The sequence below is a fragment of the Apostichopus japonicus genome, chromosome 9 (genome assembly GCF_037975245.1).
Source record: "Apostichopus japonicus isolate 1M-3 chromosome 9, ASM3797524v1, whole genome shotgun sequence".
In the NCBI taxonomy this organism is placed as follows: domain Eukaryota; kingdom Metazoa; phylum Echinodermata; class Holothuroidea; order Aspidochirotida; family Stichopodidae; genus Apostichopus; species Apostichopus japonicus.
In genome coordinates this window covers 2,932,366-2,950,311 of record NC_092569.1, presented here as the reverse complement: position 1 = coordinate 2,950,311, position 17,946 = coordinate 2,932,366, and the positions used below count along the sequence as shown (strand labels likewise).

Here is a 17,946-nt window from a genome sequence, read left to right as displayed (position 1 = left end):
TAAAGGAAAGGAAAATGTTTAATGCACAATGACGTTTTTGTTTGTTTGTTTGTTAGTTATTTATGTTATGTTATTTTAATAATCTTTCCATTTTACACACAAGTTTTGCACCATGGGGCAAAAACACAATATGAGTGTATCTGGTATGAGAGTATTTCCGTCTGAAAATATTTACAGATTGTTAACGACAATGCCATTTACCGATTATACAATAGTACGGGCAGTACGAGGTAATAACGGATTCATGCCAAGCATGAAAAGTATATTTACACGCGGTACAACGTTCATTAATTTCATATGTCTCTTGTAGTTGATAAATTTGGCGGCGCCCTATATAAATGAAAATGGTGATGATATTTATATTCTGTGGAACTTGTCTTCTTTTTAATTTTATCTTTCAAATTTGCGCCCAGCAAATAACGGGTTTTCTTCTGGTTTCAAATCTTGATACGTTCCTTTTCCATCGGTTTTGTACTCTGTGTACCCCGATTCACCGACGGTTGGACTCACACTTTGCCTTTTTAAATCTTCAAAAGATTCGTACGCTGATGCATCGTTTTCTGAGCGCAGGGTATTTGACCTTTGACCTGTATTATTGGGCGTCATAACATTTACTACGTCATAGGTATCGTTACCAGGTATCTGAGAGGAAGCCCCGTTCTTCGCAACACTTTGGTCTATCGTTTGATACTCAGAAGTAGCCACTTGATCATAATCATGAATGCCAGAACCTTTCTTTTCGTCCGGCAACACATCTGGTTGTAAATAATGGCCATTCTTGTCGTTGCTAGGATGGACAGCCCGCTCGTAAGCACTCTGTTTAACCGACAACGCTTCGTATTCATTTGTATCAGTTTTGCGATATTCAGTGGTTTTGCCAGATAGAAGGTTTTCATCTGTGGATGAAGTCGTTTCCATGTGTTTCAGTTCTTGGTGAGTAGTCAGTGTTGTAGTACCTGCTGCGAGTTGACTATCTGTCAGAGGCAGGGTGGGGGAGGTAGAAAAACCGGTTACCGGGAAATCGTATGCTGTTGTGGAACTAGGGTCGGGTAGTTGGTAATTGGCTGAATTTGGACTGGTTATACCGGCATACTGATTTTCCTCTTTGTCAATCTCATTCATTCCTGCATCTTGGTAAATGTGCTCTCCTTTGCTCTCACTGGACACTTTAGCGTACTTACGACTCGATTTCACGCTGGAATCGGCTGTCGGACGGTTTCCGTTGTTAGTTGTCTGATAGTTCAGTTTTCCTACCGGTCGTTCTGGAAAATTATACACTGCGGAATTTCCATCGGCGCTGGAATAATGAGTTGGAGAATTGGTGCTGATTTTATCTGACTTTGGTGAATGAACATTGCTCTGTATAAAATCGTCAGATGACTGGTAGGTACGGTTTACAATAACCGTGGGATCGTCGTCTAAAGTATCCAACGGTATATCGCGATTGTCGTTACCGGCCATCACCTTCTTTGAATGTCTAAGAATGAAGCAAAAATCAAAACATTCCTGAACTTCGGACAAAAATTACAGAAAGCTCATTTTTATTCTAATTAATCATCAGTCAGGCAGGACTCATCAGTCACACAAGGATATTTACCACTGGACTTTACTAAACTCCCCTTAAAGGTAACAGGTGGATCACAACTCTGGGGAACTTCGTATTGTTTCCCCTTGACTAAATGGTATGGAGTTGGAACTTCGATTTCGTCACACTGATGGAACACATATTCTTACACCCTCACCCACTGGCGCGGATCCAGGGGTTTTGGAAGTGTACACCACATAGATAAAGAAAAATAGTTTATTTGCACAAACTTGCGTTTGGACCCAAAATATAGACAAAATTTATCGTCTACACATGCCTCAGATTGCACCATTTGACGTATACTATTTTGTTTTCTGGGGGAGGATCACCCTCCCCCCCCCTCCCTCTTCCGCTCATGTTTTTTACAAAATGCCAAATCCAGCGGCACTGTTTTAAGTGATATATATGTATATTCTCACCTGCTTCTGACGCAGCAAACGACCGCAATCAACCCCACCAGTAACAAAGACACAAAACAGATGATGGCGGCCAACATCCATACTGCAAATTAAAAACAAATTATGCGAGCGATATAATTATATATCGATGTCCACACCACTTGACAAGATTCGACCACTTAAACCTTCAACGTCCAGCTGCCCACACGAAAAATATGAGGACTGTAGGGGTTTGACTTGGTGGGTGTTCAGGTGACGTTAACCGTTTTGGGGTTAATGGTGTAGGCGTAACAAATGGAACGACTTTATGTGCCAAATCCATGTTTTTGTGTGTCACCAAACCCCCTCCCCCACCCACCCCCAGGTGAGCCAGTACAAATTTAACAAGAAACTATAATGTTTAAGAATTCTAGTTTGAATTCGTAATACATATGAATATATATATTTTTAATTACTGTTTACTTTTAATATTACCGAAGTTTTCAATGGTCGATTGAGCGTCTGCACTAAACTCGTCGGTCACAAAGTCACTGTGGGTTGCTGCATAGTGAAACGAAAGAACATTTATATTTACAGATTTTTACAGTGCAAATGATAAACTCCACCCGCCCCCCCCCAACCCACCCACCCACTTCTCCCGTCCCAGCTTCCGAAACAAAATTGCGTGAATGAAAAGTAAGATCTCACCAAAATGGTTACTATAAGTGTTTAGGGAACATAAAGTATTTTTGGTTATTAATAAACACTGCAGCAAAATAATTGACAACCATTTTGACCGAAAAAAGTAAATCAAATGCAACCTCCTTACTTGTTCTCGGTACGTCTGTAAGCACGTGATATGTAACGGTTGAGGATTGGTAAATGATTGGAGAATTTGTGGAAATAGTAACATCTGTCGAAGAATTAGTAAAAAAATAAATAAAAAAATCAGATAAAATGAAAAATAAACACAGCTAGCGAGTTACTACATTTGTGATACTAGAACAAAATGAAACTATTGAGAATTTAATTACGTCAGGTATTGTCATCCTCTGTTACTCCTTTTTTTTCAGGGGATTTTTTAAGAAAACAATCTTTTTCTTTCGTCAAAGCTTTCTTGCTTGTAACAAAAGTACAATTCTTTTGATAATATTATATGATGAGAGCTTAGCAAACACACGATCGTTTAATAACAGCTTTATCATCTGCTTCTGGCATCTCCACGACGCCCACCTCCCCCCCCCCCCACTCTCACCCTCTCACTACACTTTCACCCTTGGGACATCAACCCTCTGGACTACATTTAGAGAAAAAAACGAGTACCCAAGTTCGAACAAACAAGTTCTTCATTACTACTTATGACTTATCCGCGATCCACGAAGGAAGGGACAAAAAGTACCTGAATTTATCGAAGTTGCGTCGCTTGTAAAAGGCGCCAGTGATGATGAGGTCAAGGTTGAAGTGGTTGCTATAGGTGACGTAGACGAGCTAATTTCCGTTGTAGTAGGAGGTCTTGTTGTCGTCACTACACCAGGGACGGTTTTCGATGTCGGCGGTGGTGAAGATATCGACATCGTCGGCATAACCGGTGTCGTAGGTACAACTGCACAGACGAAGAAAATACACGGGCCAAACATCAAATCACAATTTCGGTTTATGTTCACAACGTAACCGCTCCCTACCATACCAACAACTTCAACACAATCAGGCGCGTAGCCAGGAATTTGCCAAAGGAGGGGCGAAATCTAAGCTTAGCGCTACTGTGGTTGGCGCGAAGCGTACAAGAAAATTTTGGCTAAAAATGCCTCCCAGATCGCTGGAAATGGCACTTCCCAGGCCTTGTAAGTTGCATCTTAGCATTTTCCCTTCTGAAAATACTAGCGATATCATAAAAACATTTAAAAAGAAAATGAAAAATATGCTCAAGGGGGGGGGGGGCGGCTGTCCCTTCGCCCCCCCCCCCCCCCCTTGGCTACGCGCCTGAACACAATGTGTATTACTGGCTTATCTCTTAAGTATGCATAATGTAGATGATTAATAACTGGGAATACTCAGTCGTTCTTCTTTTAAACCAAGTGCCTATGCCTAGTCTGGGACCCGATGGGCCTTCTATAACAATTTCAGAAAGATTAACCTCTGTAGTTTAATAATGAATTTTCATATTTTGGACGTGTATTTGATAGGTCGGCAAAAGTGTATGCTAATTGTCTGCACGATGATTTGTCATTTGTTCGAACGGAATCAGCGTGGAAAGTTGGCATTACACTTTACAAGCGCTCCTTTGTAGATAAAACAATTTGATCTGGTGCCGAGAAACACTGTAGATGATTTGTTCAAAATTAAGTAATTAAACAAAAACCAGCAAGTTTCAAGCATTGTAAACTTTGGGTCACCATCGGTTTAAAGAGAAAGATGTTTTGTAAGTGGTTTTTGTTGTCGCCAACACAAGGCTATTGTATCAAGTGGTACTTTATGTCACAGTGTGCTACTAGTGACCCTAATATTTCAAACTTAATTAGTAATCAATTGCTGTTCGATATTTAGACGGGTATTATTTTGATTTTAGTGTTTTCTCTGTAGTTTACTAATGGCAACTAAACGTTTACAAAGATATAACAAACCAAATAATTATATTTTCTTATGAAAACGAAATACGATACAAAATTAAAACAAAGCAACACATTACAAATATAAATTAAATGGGTATTTGAAAATCAATTTTGAAAGGACAAAGAAATGTGTGATTTCTACAAAACAAAATTCATCTTCGGTTTCAACATGAGATGGAATAATGTTTGATAAAAGCAAAAAAAGAGCTACTTTGACTATATTTTTAAAACGAACCCTTGAGAACTTTATTTTTTATTTTTTTACATTTTGTAGGGGTGGGGTGGGGTGGGAAATAGACAATGTAACCATCTACTGGAACCCTGCACTTCATGTCTTTGAAATCAAATATTCAACTGGCAAAAACCGGGCAAATTTTACAAATTGTGATTATGAAGACATGTTCTCAAATGATCTCGAAATATTTTGTTCTATTTCGTCTTAGAAAGGACAAAATAAATGTACTTTATCTGCAACTGCGATGGTCACACGCATGCGTAGTAGTAACTCCAAATATTCGTAACGATGGATGAATCTCAGGCATTTCGGTTGAAAGAAATTTATCGATTTTGTCATTCCGTTTAACAATGGGATTAAAAGCTGCTAATCCGTAAGAAATCCTCTTTAATTTTGTACGATGAAGGGTTAAAGCTATTTTAAAAACGTTGTGCTCACATTACAAGTTGGCCTTTTTGGTTAGGGACCTTTAGTGTGGAGTGAATCGAGTTGTTTGGTGTCCGTGTACCAAGGTCTATCTTGGGTAACTTTTCTTTAAGAAAAAGTTACCAATATTTTGGAAATAAACGTTGTTTTTTCTCCAATGTGCCCAACCGGTTATGGCACCTTATTAAGACAATTGCATGCTTAATTGTAAGCATCCGGCCGAAAATGCATTCTTTTAAATTCACAGTTGTTTTTTGTTTGTTTAATAACAAGAACGTTTCTCTATGGATATACGCTAGCGGAGATGTGGATAACTTTGGGTATAAGACAAGCTCTACTTATCTGCATTTTCATTGGATGCACCAGTCAGTTGCTATGGAAACACGATGATTCTTACCAATAGAGGTTAGTTGTTTGTTTTTTTTTTCTTCTTTTTTTTCACTCTTGCAACGCAATGAAATAATTTCTCAGTATTCAATGCAGGTTGTATGCCTAAGCATTTTTTTCATAGGATTAATCGTTGAATTAATAATCGACTGTTTTTAGCAGGATGTGAATAGGTACAAATGAAATGAGTTTCACCTTAAAAACGGTTATTTTATCCTTATCCTGAACTAAATTCAGGGTCATCGGTTCGGTTCGACTCGACTATACTCGGCCTTAGTTTCAATTTCATAATTTTTGAAGTCAATTTTAATCATATCATTTTTATCAGTCATCTTAATACTCAAAGAGGTTTCTTGATGGTTCCAAATATAGTATTGGTTTGTTGTTTATTTGTTGTTTTTATCTGTTGTATTTGTTTGTTTGTTATGGGCGAATGGTCAGGCCTCCGTATATCTGTGCAATGGGGGGGGGGGGGGGGGTCGGGGGAACTAGGCTAACAAGATATAGTTCATACGTGCACCATTAAGACGAAGGATAATAATTAGGCTATGTGACTTTAAGCCTTAGCCTACTATTGGTGACATAAAACTAGTTACCTCTTATATATATAAAATCATTACCCAGAAGATAATCTAAGCATCCTGGTAAAAATCTGCATTCAATTCTTATAGATACATATCGTTTACGTTGTAACCAAGGGCGTAGGAACCGGGGGGCTAGGGGCGCCAGCCCTCCCCCCCCCCCCCGCTCCGCAAGTCAGAAAACCCCTTTTTCATTTCCAAATGAGAAAAAATCTCATTTGGAGCACCAAATTGCATCTAAGGCCAGGTGAAAATGCAAAATTATTTACAAAATGGAGTGGGTGTTGAAGTGTGCTATATTGCAACAAATTGCATCTGAGGCCACCTGGAAATGCAACAAAAATCAAAGGGGGAGGGGGGAGACACCCCCTCTCCTTAGACCCCTCCCCCAGGCCGGCCATCAGTCTTCAGCCCCCACACTCAAAAGTACCTTCCTACGCCACTGGTTGTAACAACATTTGAAGCTGACAAGTTTGCATAGCAAAACTAAAAACTTGAAGCAAACAGGGCCCTTTTTAGACCAGACGGCTTTAGCACCCTACCATGCAGGCTAACAAGCACGTGGTGTCCAATCTCCGTAGCCTAATGGTGAGATGTTATTCTCTCTGTCCTTTCGCTCCACCTTTTTTTTCTGTCTGTATGTCGTTTTCTTCTTTGGAGGGTGGTGTTGGTGGGTGGGGGGGGGGGGGGCTTTTTGTCTACAAACTAATTATGAACATTTCATGCCTTCAGTCACCCTTGAATTTTGAGTTTGATCACGTAACATACCGATAGAATAGTTCGCTCTAAAACCTCTGGCTACTCTTTTTTTATCAGAGATGAAAGCTAGAAGTAACGTTTGGCTTTGTGACGTCACTGTCGTTAGTTCCATATTTCTAGAACAAAACCGAGCCAGCAGGTTTTCTCTTCTTCGTAGTCCATCGTAAACCTGATGACAGATCAGAGATTTATATTTTGAAATAAGTATATGAACTAACGAATTGGATATATCATATATTAATAAACATGTTTATGCAAATATTTTAAAGGATTATATAGAGTGCGGTATTTATGAATTAAAATTTGATGCTGTTGGCTGGAACAGAGCTGATTGCTGGAAACTATCTTCATATCTGGGTCTTCTGTGCGTGTGTGTGTGTTTGTATAAATGTGTATATATATATATATATATATATATATATATATGTATGCGTTTGTATGTATATATATATATATAGACGTACAAACACACGTACATTTATATAAATATATATATATACATTCACACATATACACAAGCACGCACACACACAAATATATAAATATGTATATATATATATATATATATATATATATATATATATATATATATATATATATATATATATATATATATTCGTTTTCCCTTTTACAATTGTTGAATCATTAGTGCTTCACAGAGGAATAAAATATTTCATTTTGACGACATTCTAAATACAGATGAGGCTGACATTTCACGGACAAATCAATAAGGAGATTATAATAGGAAAATAAAGCATTTGCAAAACATCCACCAGGATGACATCACAGGTCACCCGCTGTGATGTACTTCCTGGAGTAGTGGAAGGGTTCGTCTAGACAAAATACATTTAGGTTATATTTAATCAATTGTCATGAGTCGTTATGGGAAAGATATTGAGATTGGAGTCTTCAACTACGTACCTGTTTTTTTTTTTGGGGGGGGGGGGTGGGTTGCATATATGGTAAGTTTCACATTATCTGTCACCGGAATGTCTATTTTGGAAGAGTATCTTGTATGTCGTCAGAGATAACTCAGTATCTATAGCCATAGGCGTAGGAGACGGGGGGGCTGCAGCCTCCCTACCAAAATTTTTGGTGTAAATTCGGGCAATATGCTGAGAATTTTTCGAGCACCTACTGAAAGAAGAAAAATTTGCAGTGTGTTTTTCAATTTGTTTTGGTGAAAATTCGGGCAATATGCTGAGAATTTTTCGGGCACCTACTGAAAGAAGAAAAATTTGTAGTGTGTTTTTCTGTTTGTTTGGGGAAAATTCGGGCAATATGCTGAGAATTTTTCGGGCACCTACTGAAAGAAGAATAATTTGCAATGTGTTTTTCAATTTGTTTTGGTGAAAATTCGGGCAATATGCTGAGAATTTTTCGGGCACCTACTGAAAGAAGAAAAATTTGTAGTGTGTTTTTCTGTTTGTTTGGGGAAAATTCGGGCAATATGCTGAGAATTTTTCGGGCACCTACCGAAAGAAGAATAATTTGCAATGTGTTTTTTCAATGATTAAACTGATATTATGATTGTAACGACTGCCCCAATAATTATAACCAATATGGAAGGGTAATAACACGGAAAATATAAGAAAAATTTTCCGCGCGCTTCGCGCGCGTTCAACATCTTCATATGTGCATATAGGCATTTATCGGTTATTTTCATATGATTTCCGTAATAACCGATGAATGTCTATATGATATGCACATTACAATGTTGAGCGAGAGCGTAGCGCGCGAAAAATTTTGGTTATCTTTATCGGGCAAGTCGTTACAGCCCCCCCCCCCCAAATCAAATTAGGCTCCTACGCCTATGTCTATAGCAACACTTGATACCGGTAACGAATATGAGCACTGTTGATAACCAAGTTTAGAACGAACAACAAATTAAATATTTCCAAGATGTAAGAAGAATACTTTCAAAGGTATCTTGTAATTTGTTGAAGAATTCAGAGTTTAAGCAGTTTTTATATTACCATTTTTATGGTTAGCCCCCTGAGAAATGGAGAATGGTAAATTATATTTTAGCCAATCTATTGTCATAAACTTGTTGCAAGTAAGTTGGAACAAGATGGTCAGATTTAACTCCCGTAACACCCAACACACAACCCTCCTCCCCTTCCCTTCCCAACACACACGTATCTTCGGACTTTTAAAAATATTGAACGAAGTCTGAGAGGCGCTGGGGGGGGGGGGTGGGGTGGGTTAGGAGAGGGTGGACAAAAGCAAAATAAAACATGAAAGAGAAAGTTGCGAAGAATTTCGATATGCAGACCAATCCTCTTTGCCCCTTCGACCCACCTGTTCTTACACGCATATATGCCGCCTTAAGACAACTTTATATGAATAAAATGCAAGACACAGTTTAAGTTCATTTTGATCTATTCGAGTGTTGTTGTTGTTGCTTTTTCATACGTGAATGAAAAACGTGGTAAAAGGGAGACACAAATTCAAACAAACCAAATCATCATTATTTGTCAATAAGTGATAGAGTTAACCGCCATGAACGATTTCCACAAAAACAAAAAATAGAATCAGACTGGTTTCTACACTCATAAATACGCGAGCAATAGAAAGCGTGTATGAATAAATAGAGAAGGAAGACAATATGAAACCATTGACCAATTTTTTGGCATATATGGAGAACTTTAGGTCAAGAGTGATATCTATTATTAGGCTGAGGTTTTTTGTTGTTGAGAAAACAAGGAAATATCTGAAAATGATGTAGCTTTTGAGATCACAGGCTTTGTCCCACTATACCCCTTATCAAGCCCCCACCCCCCCCCCCCCACCCCCTCCACCCTCCCTTGCACTCTCAGACAAAGATGATGCACACAATCGAATCGCAAATAGCCTTCTATGTCTCTGGGCGTACAGGTTGTTCTTATAAAACCAGATTTCCGCTGTCGGTGCCCCGAGTTTTCGGAACACTGCTCGACCAGTCACTACAATGGGTCTCGAAATCGACCTTCTCCCCTTGCTCCTCTTCAAACTATACGCCCCTGTTTACAGAGCTTAGAGTATCTTCATTATAACTTAACACGAAAGATTATCATTTGTACCTTGCTGTTTATTTTCCTCCATCATGAACAGTATCTGCCGCTCCTCTTTCCTCAATGGAGGTAGGCCTATTACCCGTCGACCGTCCCGACTCGCTCCTTCGAGATCCTCTGCGAGAAAGGTTAAACGTGTCACGAAAACCTTGCCGAAACTGACGACCGAAAATGTTATATACGATAGGATTAGCAGATGAATTCAACAGGTTCCAAATGCCTTGCAAAAAGTAAACTAATTCACCTTGCTTGTTCAAGTTTGGAGAGCCGCTCAGAATCCAAACTGCCAGGCAAAACGTGACGTCTTGTAGAAATACAAGTACGACGAATGCCAAATTGTTTACCAGCGCCATGTTAGTTAGTTTACGTTGCTCATCCCGGTGGATTTGTCCCGATGCAGCACCTAAGTCGGGCATTCGCTTCAGTTTTGCGATGATGAACCAGAAGACGGCAAGCGATGTTACCATGGTGACAACGTCCAAACCGATCAACCCATAGTTGAAGACTGGAACGTCAATTAAATAAATGTCCGAAGTAGTCAATTGACATGAGCCGCCGTTGCAAATAGTGACATTGATTTGTTCAATGGTTTCGATAGCTGATAAATAACCAAAAATCGCGATACTGAATACCAAGAAAAGTACCACAGTCCACACCGCGGTGATAACCGCGAGCTTCGGTATATTCGTTGGTGACGTCACCGTTTTCATCGGTCTGCAGACAGCTTTGAAGCGTTCAAATGAAATGCAGATCATTAGTATCGACGAGAGTATTTGGAAAGAGTTACGGAAACATAACACAAACACGTTAAAGGGCAATAGATAGATCTGTTTGTCTTCAGTGGTTTTCGATAAAGTACACAGCTTGGCCACTGCAAGCCACAAGTACATGGTAGCAGTGATGAAATCAATACACGATAAATCAACAAGATAGACAGCGAGAGGTGTCCTTCTCAGAGAACGTTGTTTAATTATGACGTAGAGGAAACATGAATTAAGCAGAAATGCAGCCAGACCCAGGATCAAGACAACATATGTCACGATGACCCATAATACCACAAAATCATTGACGATAGTGGTTGTCGTAGTTACGTCTGAAACCGACGGGAATGGCGCGCTTTCGGTTGCGATCACAGTTGCGTCAGCCATTATCTGAGCATTGACGAATTGACGTGACGAGATGTTAATTACACCACACTTCTCTCCCTCTCTCCACCACTCTCTCTTTAGTAGGTTTACTTTCGTAACAACTCAGTCGTTCTTTCGTGATAAAATTAAGAACTATATTTTAATGACTGGTCTATATAAGATAATGGAACGTTCAGCCTTTGTTGTCATTATATTGACGGGGGTATTTTATCCTCCAACCAACCAGCGTACGTGCTTATCTTGATTATGCGATGGCAATTTAAGGAAGAATACTGAAAGCAAAGATAATTTGTACCAGTAAACAAAGAAAAGAAGTGACCTTACTGTCATCTTTACAGATCCAGGGTCCTCTTAAAAAAATACTCCAGCTTGAAGTTGTGCAAGTTGTAATTATGCAATCACTTGATCGAATATTATCAAGGTTAGGCTAACACTATATAAGCGTACTCACTGTTAGAACTTTAGTGTACGCGTGAGGGCGTCAAAGGTCAAAGTTCAATTTCATTGAATCTGTAAAACATTTTTTTTTCGGCCATTATGTACATCCAAAATTTACAAAAAAAGGCCAAACACATCACTGTTAAGAAGGATATCAAACTTTGAATGCTTAAAATGCGTCATAAATCTCTCCTTTGAAACCGACTTGATTAAAATATTGATACAATCTTATCATTAAATTTAAGGAATGAGAGATCACATTGGCCACGTGTAACCAGCACAACTTGGCCAAAAGAGATGGAATAATTGTGCTGCAAGGGGTGACTTTATCTGACCCTGACCACGTTTATCCAGCGTTCATATGTACTGGTTAAATCGGTGAATGGCCCAAGACCGAGTTGGGGTTGTTCCCAGGCGACTTTACAGATTGTGGGTACCTCTTACATCAGGATTAATACCAGTTGGGGTAAAAGGTAATCCCGGTTTTCCCCAAGATATATCTTAGAAAGTGAAATAATGTAATTAGGCAACTCGACAACAAAATACAATATAAAAAATGAACATGAATATTCAATTCTGAAGAAAACGATGAACGTAAGCTCCGGCGATACAGAGAATGTTACAAGTAAATGATTGTATTCCATTCGTTAATGTTGCTTTTTATATGTTCTGATAGATAGAGATATTTGAATAAAAGAGATGGGGAAAAAAATCGACAACAAAATACTTCAATGCCAACAACAATGTTTGTTCAAGTTTCAGAATAGCGAAACTGGCTTATATGAAAAGTGTTCGTGGTTTCGGTGTCCATCAATTACATAACATGGAGAAAAGAAAAGTCAACATGTGAAAAGAGATTTAAATTAATAGTAGGCGTTTTACAACTCGGGCTGGGCATGCCGGGTCAAGGGTCAAATTATATAGCTGCAAGCAGTACCTTCCATATATATGTTAAACCTACACAACTATATTAACTTTCAGCAGATATAATTATGATTGCATAATTTCTTACCTCTAAATAATCTTGGTTACAGTTTCCATTGAAATCCAGATGCCGGAACTGTAACATGATTCGGTATGGGTTATCCACAACAATGGCATATGTACATCGGCATCTATTTGCATAGTTATTCGGGTAATTAGGTGACGTCACCGTCCCGCCTGTTCCACCATAGTTTCTACTTCCGCATTGACAACCCATTCCTGTTTAAAATAATATAAAAGATGCATAATTATGTAAGACGTATTCGGCCTATATTTTATTCTTAGAATATTGTTCTAGGCCAACGAATACATTTTCTTACTAGGCAAGATGGATTTTATATGAGCTGTTCACAAGATAGGTAATACTTTCTAATCTTTCATTTGAAGACGAAAATGGAGAAAAGACTCCTTTTCTAAAAGCTTTTACATTAAAATTAAAATTAATGTTAGCAGTTTATACATCTCTTCACACAGCTATGTGTCTTGCCCCGGGTGTGTGATTTATTCTTTGGAAACTGGTTAAAACAATTGTAATATTTCTTTTCATTATCCTAACATGTTTTAGCTTTTCTATATTTTCTCAAATTGCCTTAAATCTCTTTCTTATTTAAACTTATGCATGAAAATAATTTCCGGATACGTTTTCTTTTTTTTCCAAAAGAAACAAAATATATAATAAAAGATATTTGCAAATTAAAACTTTTGACGAATATCTCATTGTTGTAATACTCGAGTTAGGAAAATTTTCTTTGTTTGTGTATAATCAATATTTTGAGATTTATCTTGAAAAAACAAACGTAGTGGAAACTAGTTAATAAGTATTGCACAAGGTTCCGTTTTTTCTTCTTCCTTCCCATGCAATACAGAGCTACAATATTGTTAGTAAATATATGCATGTAAAGCATGTAAATATCACTTGAATATGTGTACACAGTAGTCTCTGCTCTATGATACTTCTGTAATGGTTGTTTCTCGATGGAAATCAATAAGTGGACATTACCGCAATGACGAATTCCGTGATATTTTATATGTGCTCAATTTTGCTGACGGAAATTTTTGATTTCTACGGACACGGATATGACCAACTATAGGAAGCTATCAATGCACTTCATGTGACTATTTCTATTAATTGACCTGGAAACTGTCTCTTCCTTTCACAGACGTATACGTTGGTTTAGCTAACTGTGGACATGCGTAACAAGTTCTTAACATTGAAATGTCCTCTTTTCAAGTTGGCAGGCCGATAAGTCTTACGTGGACATGCATATATAACGATCTATTGACGTCGAACAGTGTTTTTAAGCAGTTATTCGTTGGTTTAGACTAATGTTGGTTTGGATAATGTGGACATTTAAAACATTCTCTTAACATCGGCATGTCCTCTTTCTCACGTATGCAGGCTGATAAGTCTTACGTGGACATGCATTTATAACGTTCTATTGACGTCGAACAGTTTTGTAAGCAGTTATTCGGGTTTTATAGAATGATGTTGGTTAAGCTAAATGGGGACATTTATAACATTCTTTTAACATTGAAATGTCCTCTTTCTCACGTATGCAGGCGGATAAGTCTTACGTGGACATAACATAACATAACATAACATAACATTGTGTGGACATAACATTCTAGTGACGTTGAAAAAGTTTCTTTTCTCAATTGGTGTACATTGGCTTATCCAAATCTGAAGATGCATTGACCTACACGGTAAAGTTCTGCACATGTGCAAGTTAGATCAGACTGACGTGGACATAATATAAAAACATATTATAAAACCTATATATAAAACATATATACCGATATATATTAAACCTTCTATTGACCTAATAAATTTCCGTTTCTTAATTTAACAACATCATGTCCTCTTAGACGTATGGGGACATGTACACCTTTCAAAGATTCTGTACGTAGGTTTCATATTATCATTGTTTGTCCCCTGAAAGCCACTGCATATAATATATCCGGTATCAGAACACTAAAGGCTATATAGAAACATGTTAGTACTCAAGTTTGCCTGTTTCGTTGGAATATGAAATATCAACACTAGAATTCCGTCTAAGCACATTCTTTTGAATGGAAAATGGAAATGGAAATCAACGGTTGTAGTACCATGTGAAATACTTCTAACCCATTCGTTCTCATCACCGCAATTGCTCAAGCTGCATTGTCGTATGACCGTGAAGATCCTATACTAATTAGGGAACGTTACACACTAGCATGTACGACGGTACTATCCTCAAGGGATAACACACTATATATATATATATATATATATATATATATATATATATATATATATATATATATATATATATATATATATATATATATATATATATATATATATATATATATAGGACTATATAGTCTCGCGATATAAACAATCGTGCACTATCCATTTGGAAGTTTACAACTTCTTGCTGAAAAAGGACAATTTCGTGAAAGTTACATAATTACTGCATTTTTACCATTAAAAATATTAATTGTCATACTGGCAGACCCATGGTTGGTAATGACTGCTATATAGTTTAATTTATTTGCAAGTAGATATAACTTGTATAGGCCTAAGTTAACTTTACTTCCTAAAGTTTTCTTTAAGGTCACTTTCCCTATGGTTTGTATTGTAAACTTGCCTACACGTATAGCTATATGTTTATACGGGTTACTTTGAACTGCCTTTGGTATAGTTCGTCATAATTATGTCTTACCTTTAACGGAAGCAACTCCCAAGAGGACAATTAGTATTGTAAATTTCCATAGTCTGAGTACTAAAGATGAAACTGCTGCCATTTTCTCAAACGTACGCGACTTTTCTCGAAGTGATGTTTTTCATTAACTTATATACCGCTAAAATAAAAGCGTATGTATAGCGTATCGTATATTTCTACATATATATATATATCTGTGTACTGGGGTTAGGCGAAACATAAGAACACCGGAAGTTATTCACCTTCGTCATTTCCGGTGCAGGCTTTAGTAGAATGAGATTTAGATGTCAGGTACGGGTGAGGTTGATATTCTTGTTAGGTCATGAAAAACGTCCCTCTATATTGCTGGCAATTACTAAATAATAGGCCAATATTCAGCATTCTGTAACCCCGGTCATATAGTCTTCCACATTGTGAAATTCAGAAAAACATATATACAATATATTAATGTATGTAGGTCTATATATGGAATACGTTCTGCGCTACTAGTGTGCTGCGTTATGGGTCATAGAGCCATTACCCGGGCTAATTTCCGCGGGTATTGGCTGGAGAAGGGAGGGAAAGTGTGTGTTCTCCTACTCAACAGATATTCAGGCCGCGTTTAGTCTTAAGTGCATATATTGGACACGCATATCTTTCACTGAAGAAAGATAACAATGTGTTTCATAACATATATCTCTCAGTTAAAATACCTGCCTGATTATTAATAATATTATTAGTTCAAATAAATGGGGGGGGGGGGGGGCAGGGCAGGGCAGAGGGTGTTACTGAATGGTCGAGTTTATAAGTACTTTAGAAGTGTGCTCTATATACTAGTTACTATATCCTCGCAGTAACGATTGGTCGTATTCGTCGTGACAAATTTGTCGCCCAGACATTTTTGTTGTTGTAGTATTTATCACATGGAAGCACATGTATGGAAGGGCAAATATTATTTTACTTTCTCTTCTTTTTTTTATTGGAAATAAAACTTGAGTACTTAACTTACCGTATTGATCTGCATGGTAATGGAAATATGACATGGAAAATTATTCATTCAACGGTAAATAATTTCATTTTTATAGTCCGAAAGAGTTGACTTTAAGTTTGTCTACCAGGTGATATTTTCAAGACTATAATTATATACACACAATAAAGTCAAAGTAAATTTACATCTGCATACCAGATTCTAACCGAACTGTTTGTTTTATGTTCGCCAGAATCGATCGTTATTATATATGATGAAGTGGTTATTATCTTTTTTGTAAAGGGATTAAATTAAGCATTATATGATTGAATCATTAGTTACGAAGAGCGATACTTCCTTGTGGCGAATAGAACAATGTCCAATTTACACGTGACGGTCAACAGTAAACTATTATTTTTGAGATTAGTCAACAAGTTTACAAAACCTATGCAAATTATATTGCGAAAGATCAAGGCAAACAAAACTCATATATATTTTTACCGCATGAATATTAATCAGCTAACTTAATTAGTTAAAGGATCACTCTGTTTAACTAATTTACTTTTCTCAAGATAAACAGCTTTAAAATATGCTAACCAGGCCGCAGTAGTGATCCTTTAAGGCTAATTTCATGATGAGTTCGGTGCCTCAGTGCAGACTTAAATGTTAATGTTAAGCCACTTTATCATAAGCTCACAGAACTAATTGGTATATAGGAATATCCTGACACTAATAGCAGTGTTTAATATAAAACAAATTAAAATAGAATGCACAACATATCAACATTTATTTTGTTTTTAAACCATCATTGAATGAATGAATTCGATTCTCAACATGTCGACGCTCAGAATTCAACTATATATATATATATATATATATATATATATATATATATATATATATATATATTCAGAATTCAACTATATATATATATATATATATATATATATATATATATATATATATATTTATATATATATATATATATATATATATATATATATATATACATAAATATACATACATATATATTACACATAATCACATGTATACTGTAGCGAAAATGAAATTATGAGTCATTTTCCGGTGACTTTTTCGGTGTTAATTGAAGTGTTGAGTTGAAGTGAAGTGAAGCTTGAAATGATGGAAATGAATTACCATATTACAATCATAGTTTTCCAGTATCAAACGAAATCGAAACGGTTTGAACTGTCAGCTACATTCTGCTACGTTACGCGAGGCGATTTACAGTCTATAGCCTTAAGGGCATATATATCCTTAATAAATCTCTAAAGTTCATGACAACTTCAATTGGAATAAAGTACACTTGCTGAGTATACCAATATACTTATGTTCTTAATAAATTTATCTTTAACTTATTTACATCTATGTCAAAGCAGTTGTCTGACATCTTGATCAATTTTGTCACATTTTGACACAAATTTGAATGCTTATTCTCACCCCTAAAAGTGAATCTTAGGTGATATAACTAAGGCTATAGCTTCGTAGGTTATTACCTATAATTTATATATAAGAAGTTCGGGCCAACGTTTGTTAATGTTTACAACTGTGGGGATTCGTTACCAGCAAAATTTGCATCTTTTTCATTCGTTTTGGAAGATATGAAAACCTTATGCCTCTCGTATCTGATGGAATTTGAACGCTTAATGTAACATAATTTTTACAGGTACATTACATATTTCTTTCAATATT

General features: G+C 36.9%; 1 protein-coding gene across 2 annotated transcripts; it reads right to left on the bottom strand.

The window, feature by feature from the left end:
* Window positions 1–68: 68 nt before the first annotated feature.
* Window positions 69–15,971, bottom strand: LOC139973308 (uncharacterized). 2 transcript variants are annotated; one of them, XM_071979902.1, is made up of 8 exons: window positions 15,530–15,971; window positions 12,611–12,801; window positions 6,969–7,128; window positions 3,362–3,565; window positions 2,792–2,875; window positions 2,458–2,523; window positions 2,005–2,086; window positions 69–1,477 (listed from the first exon to the last, which is right to left on the bottom strand). In XM_071979902.1, the coding sequence occupies exons 2-8, from the start codon at window positions 12,797–12,799 to the stop codon at window positions 391–393; spliced, it is 1,872 nt and encodes a 623-aa protein (XP_071836003.1). In that variant the 5' UTR covers window positions 12,800–12,801; window positions 15,530–15,971; the 3' UTR covers window positions 69–390. The 2 variants fall into 2 exon arrangements, with proteins under 2 accessions (XP_071836003.1, XP_071836002.1); XM_071979901.1 differs by lacking the exon at window positions 15,530–15,971 and adding an exon at window positions 15,288–15,479.
* Window positions 15,972–17,946: the final 1,975 nt, after the last annotated feature.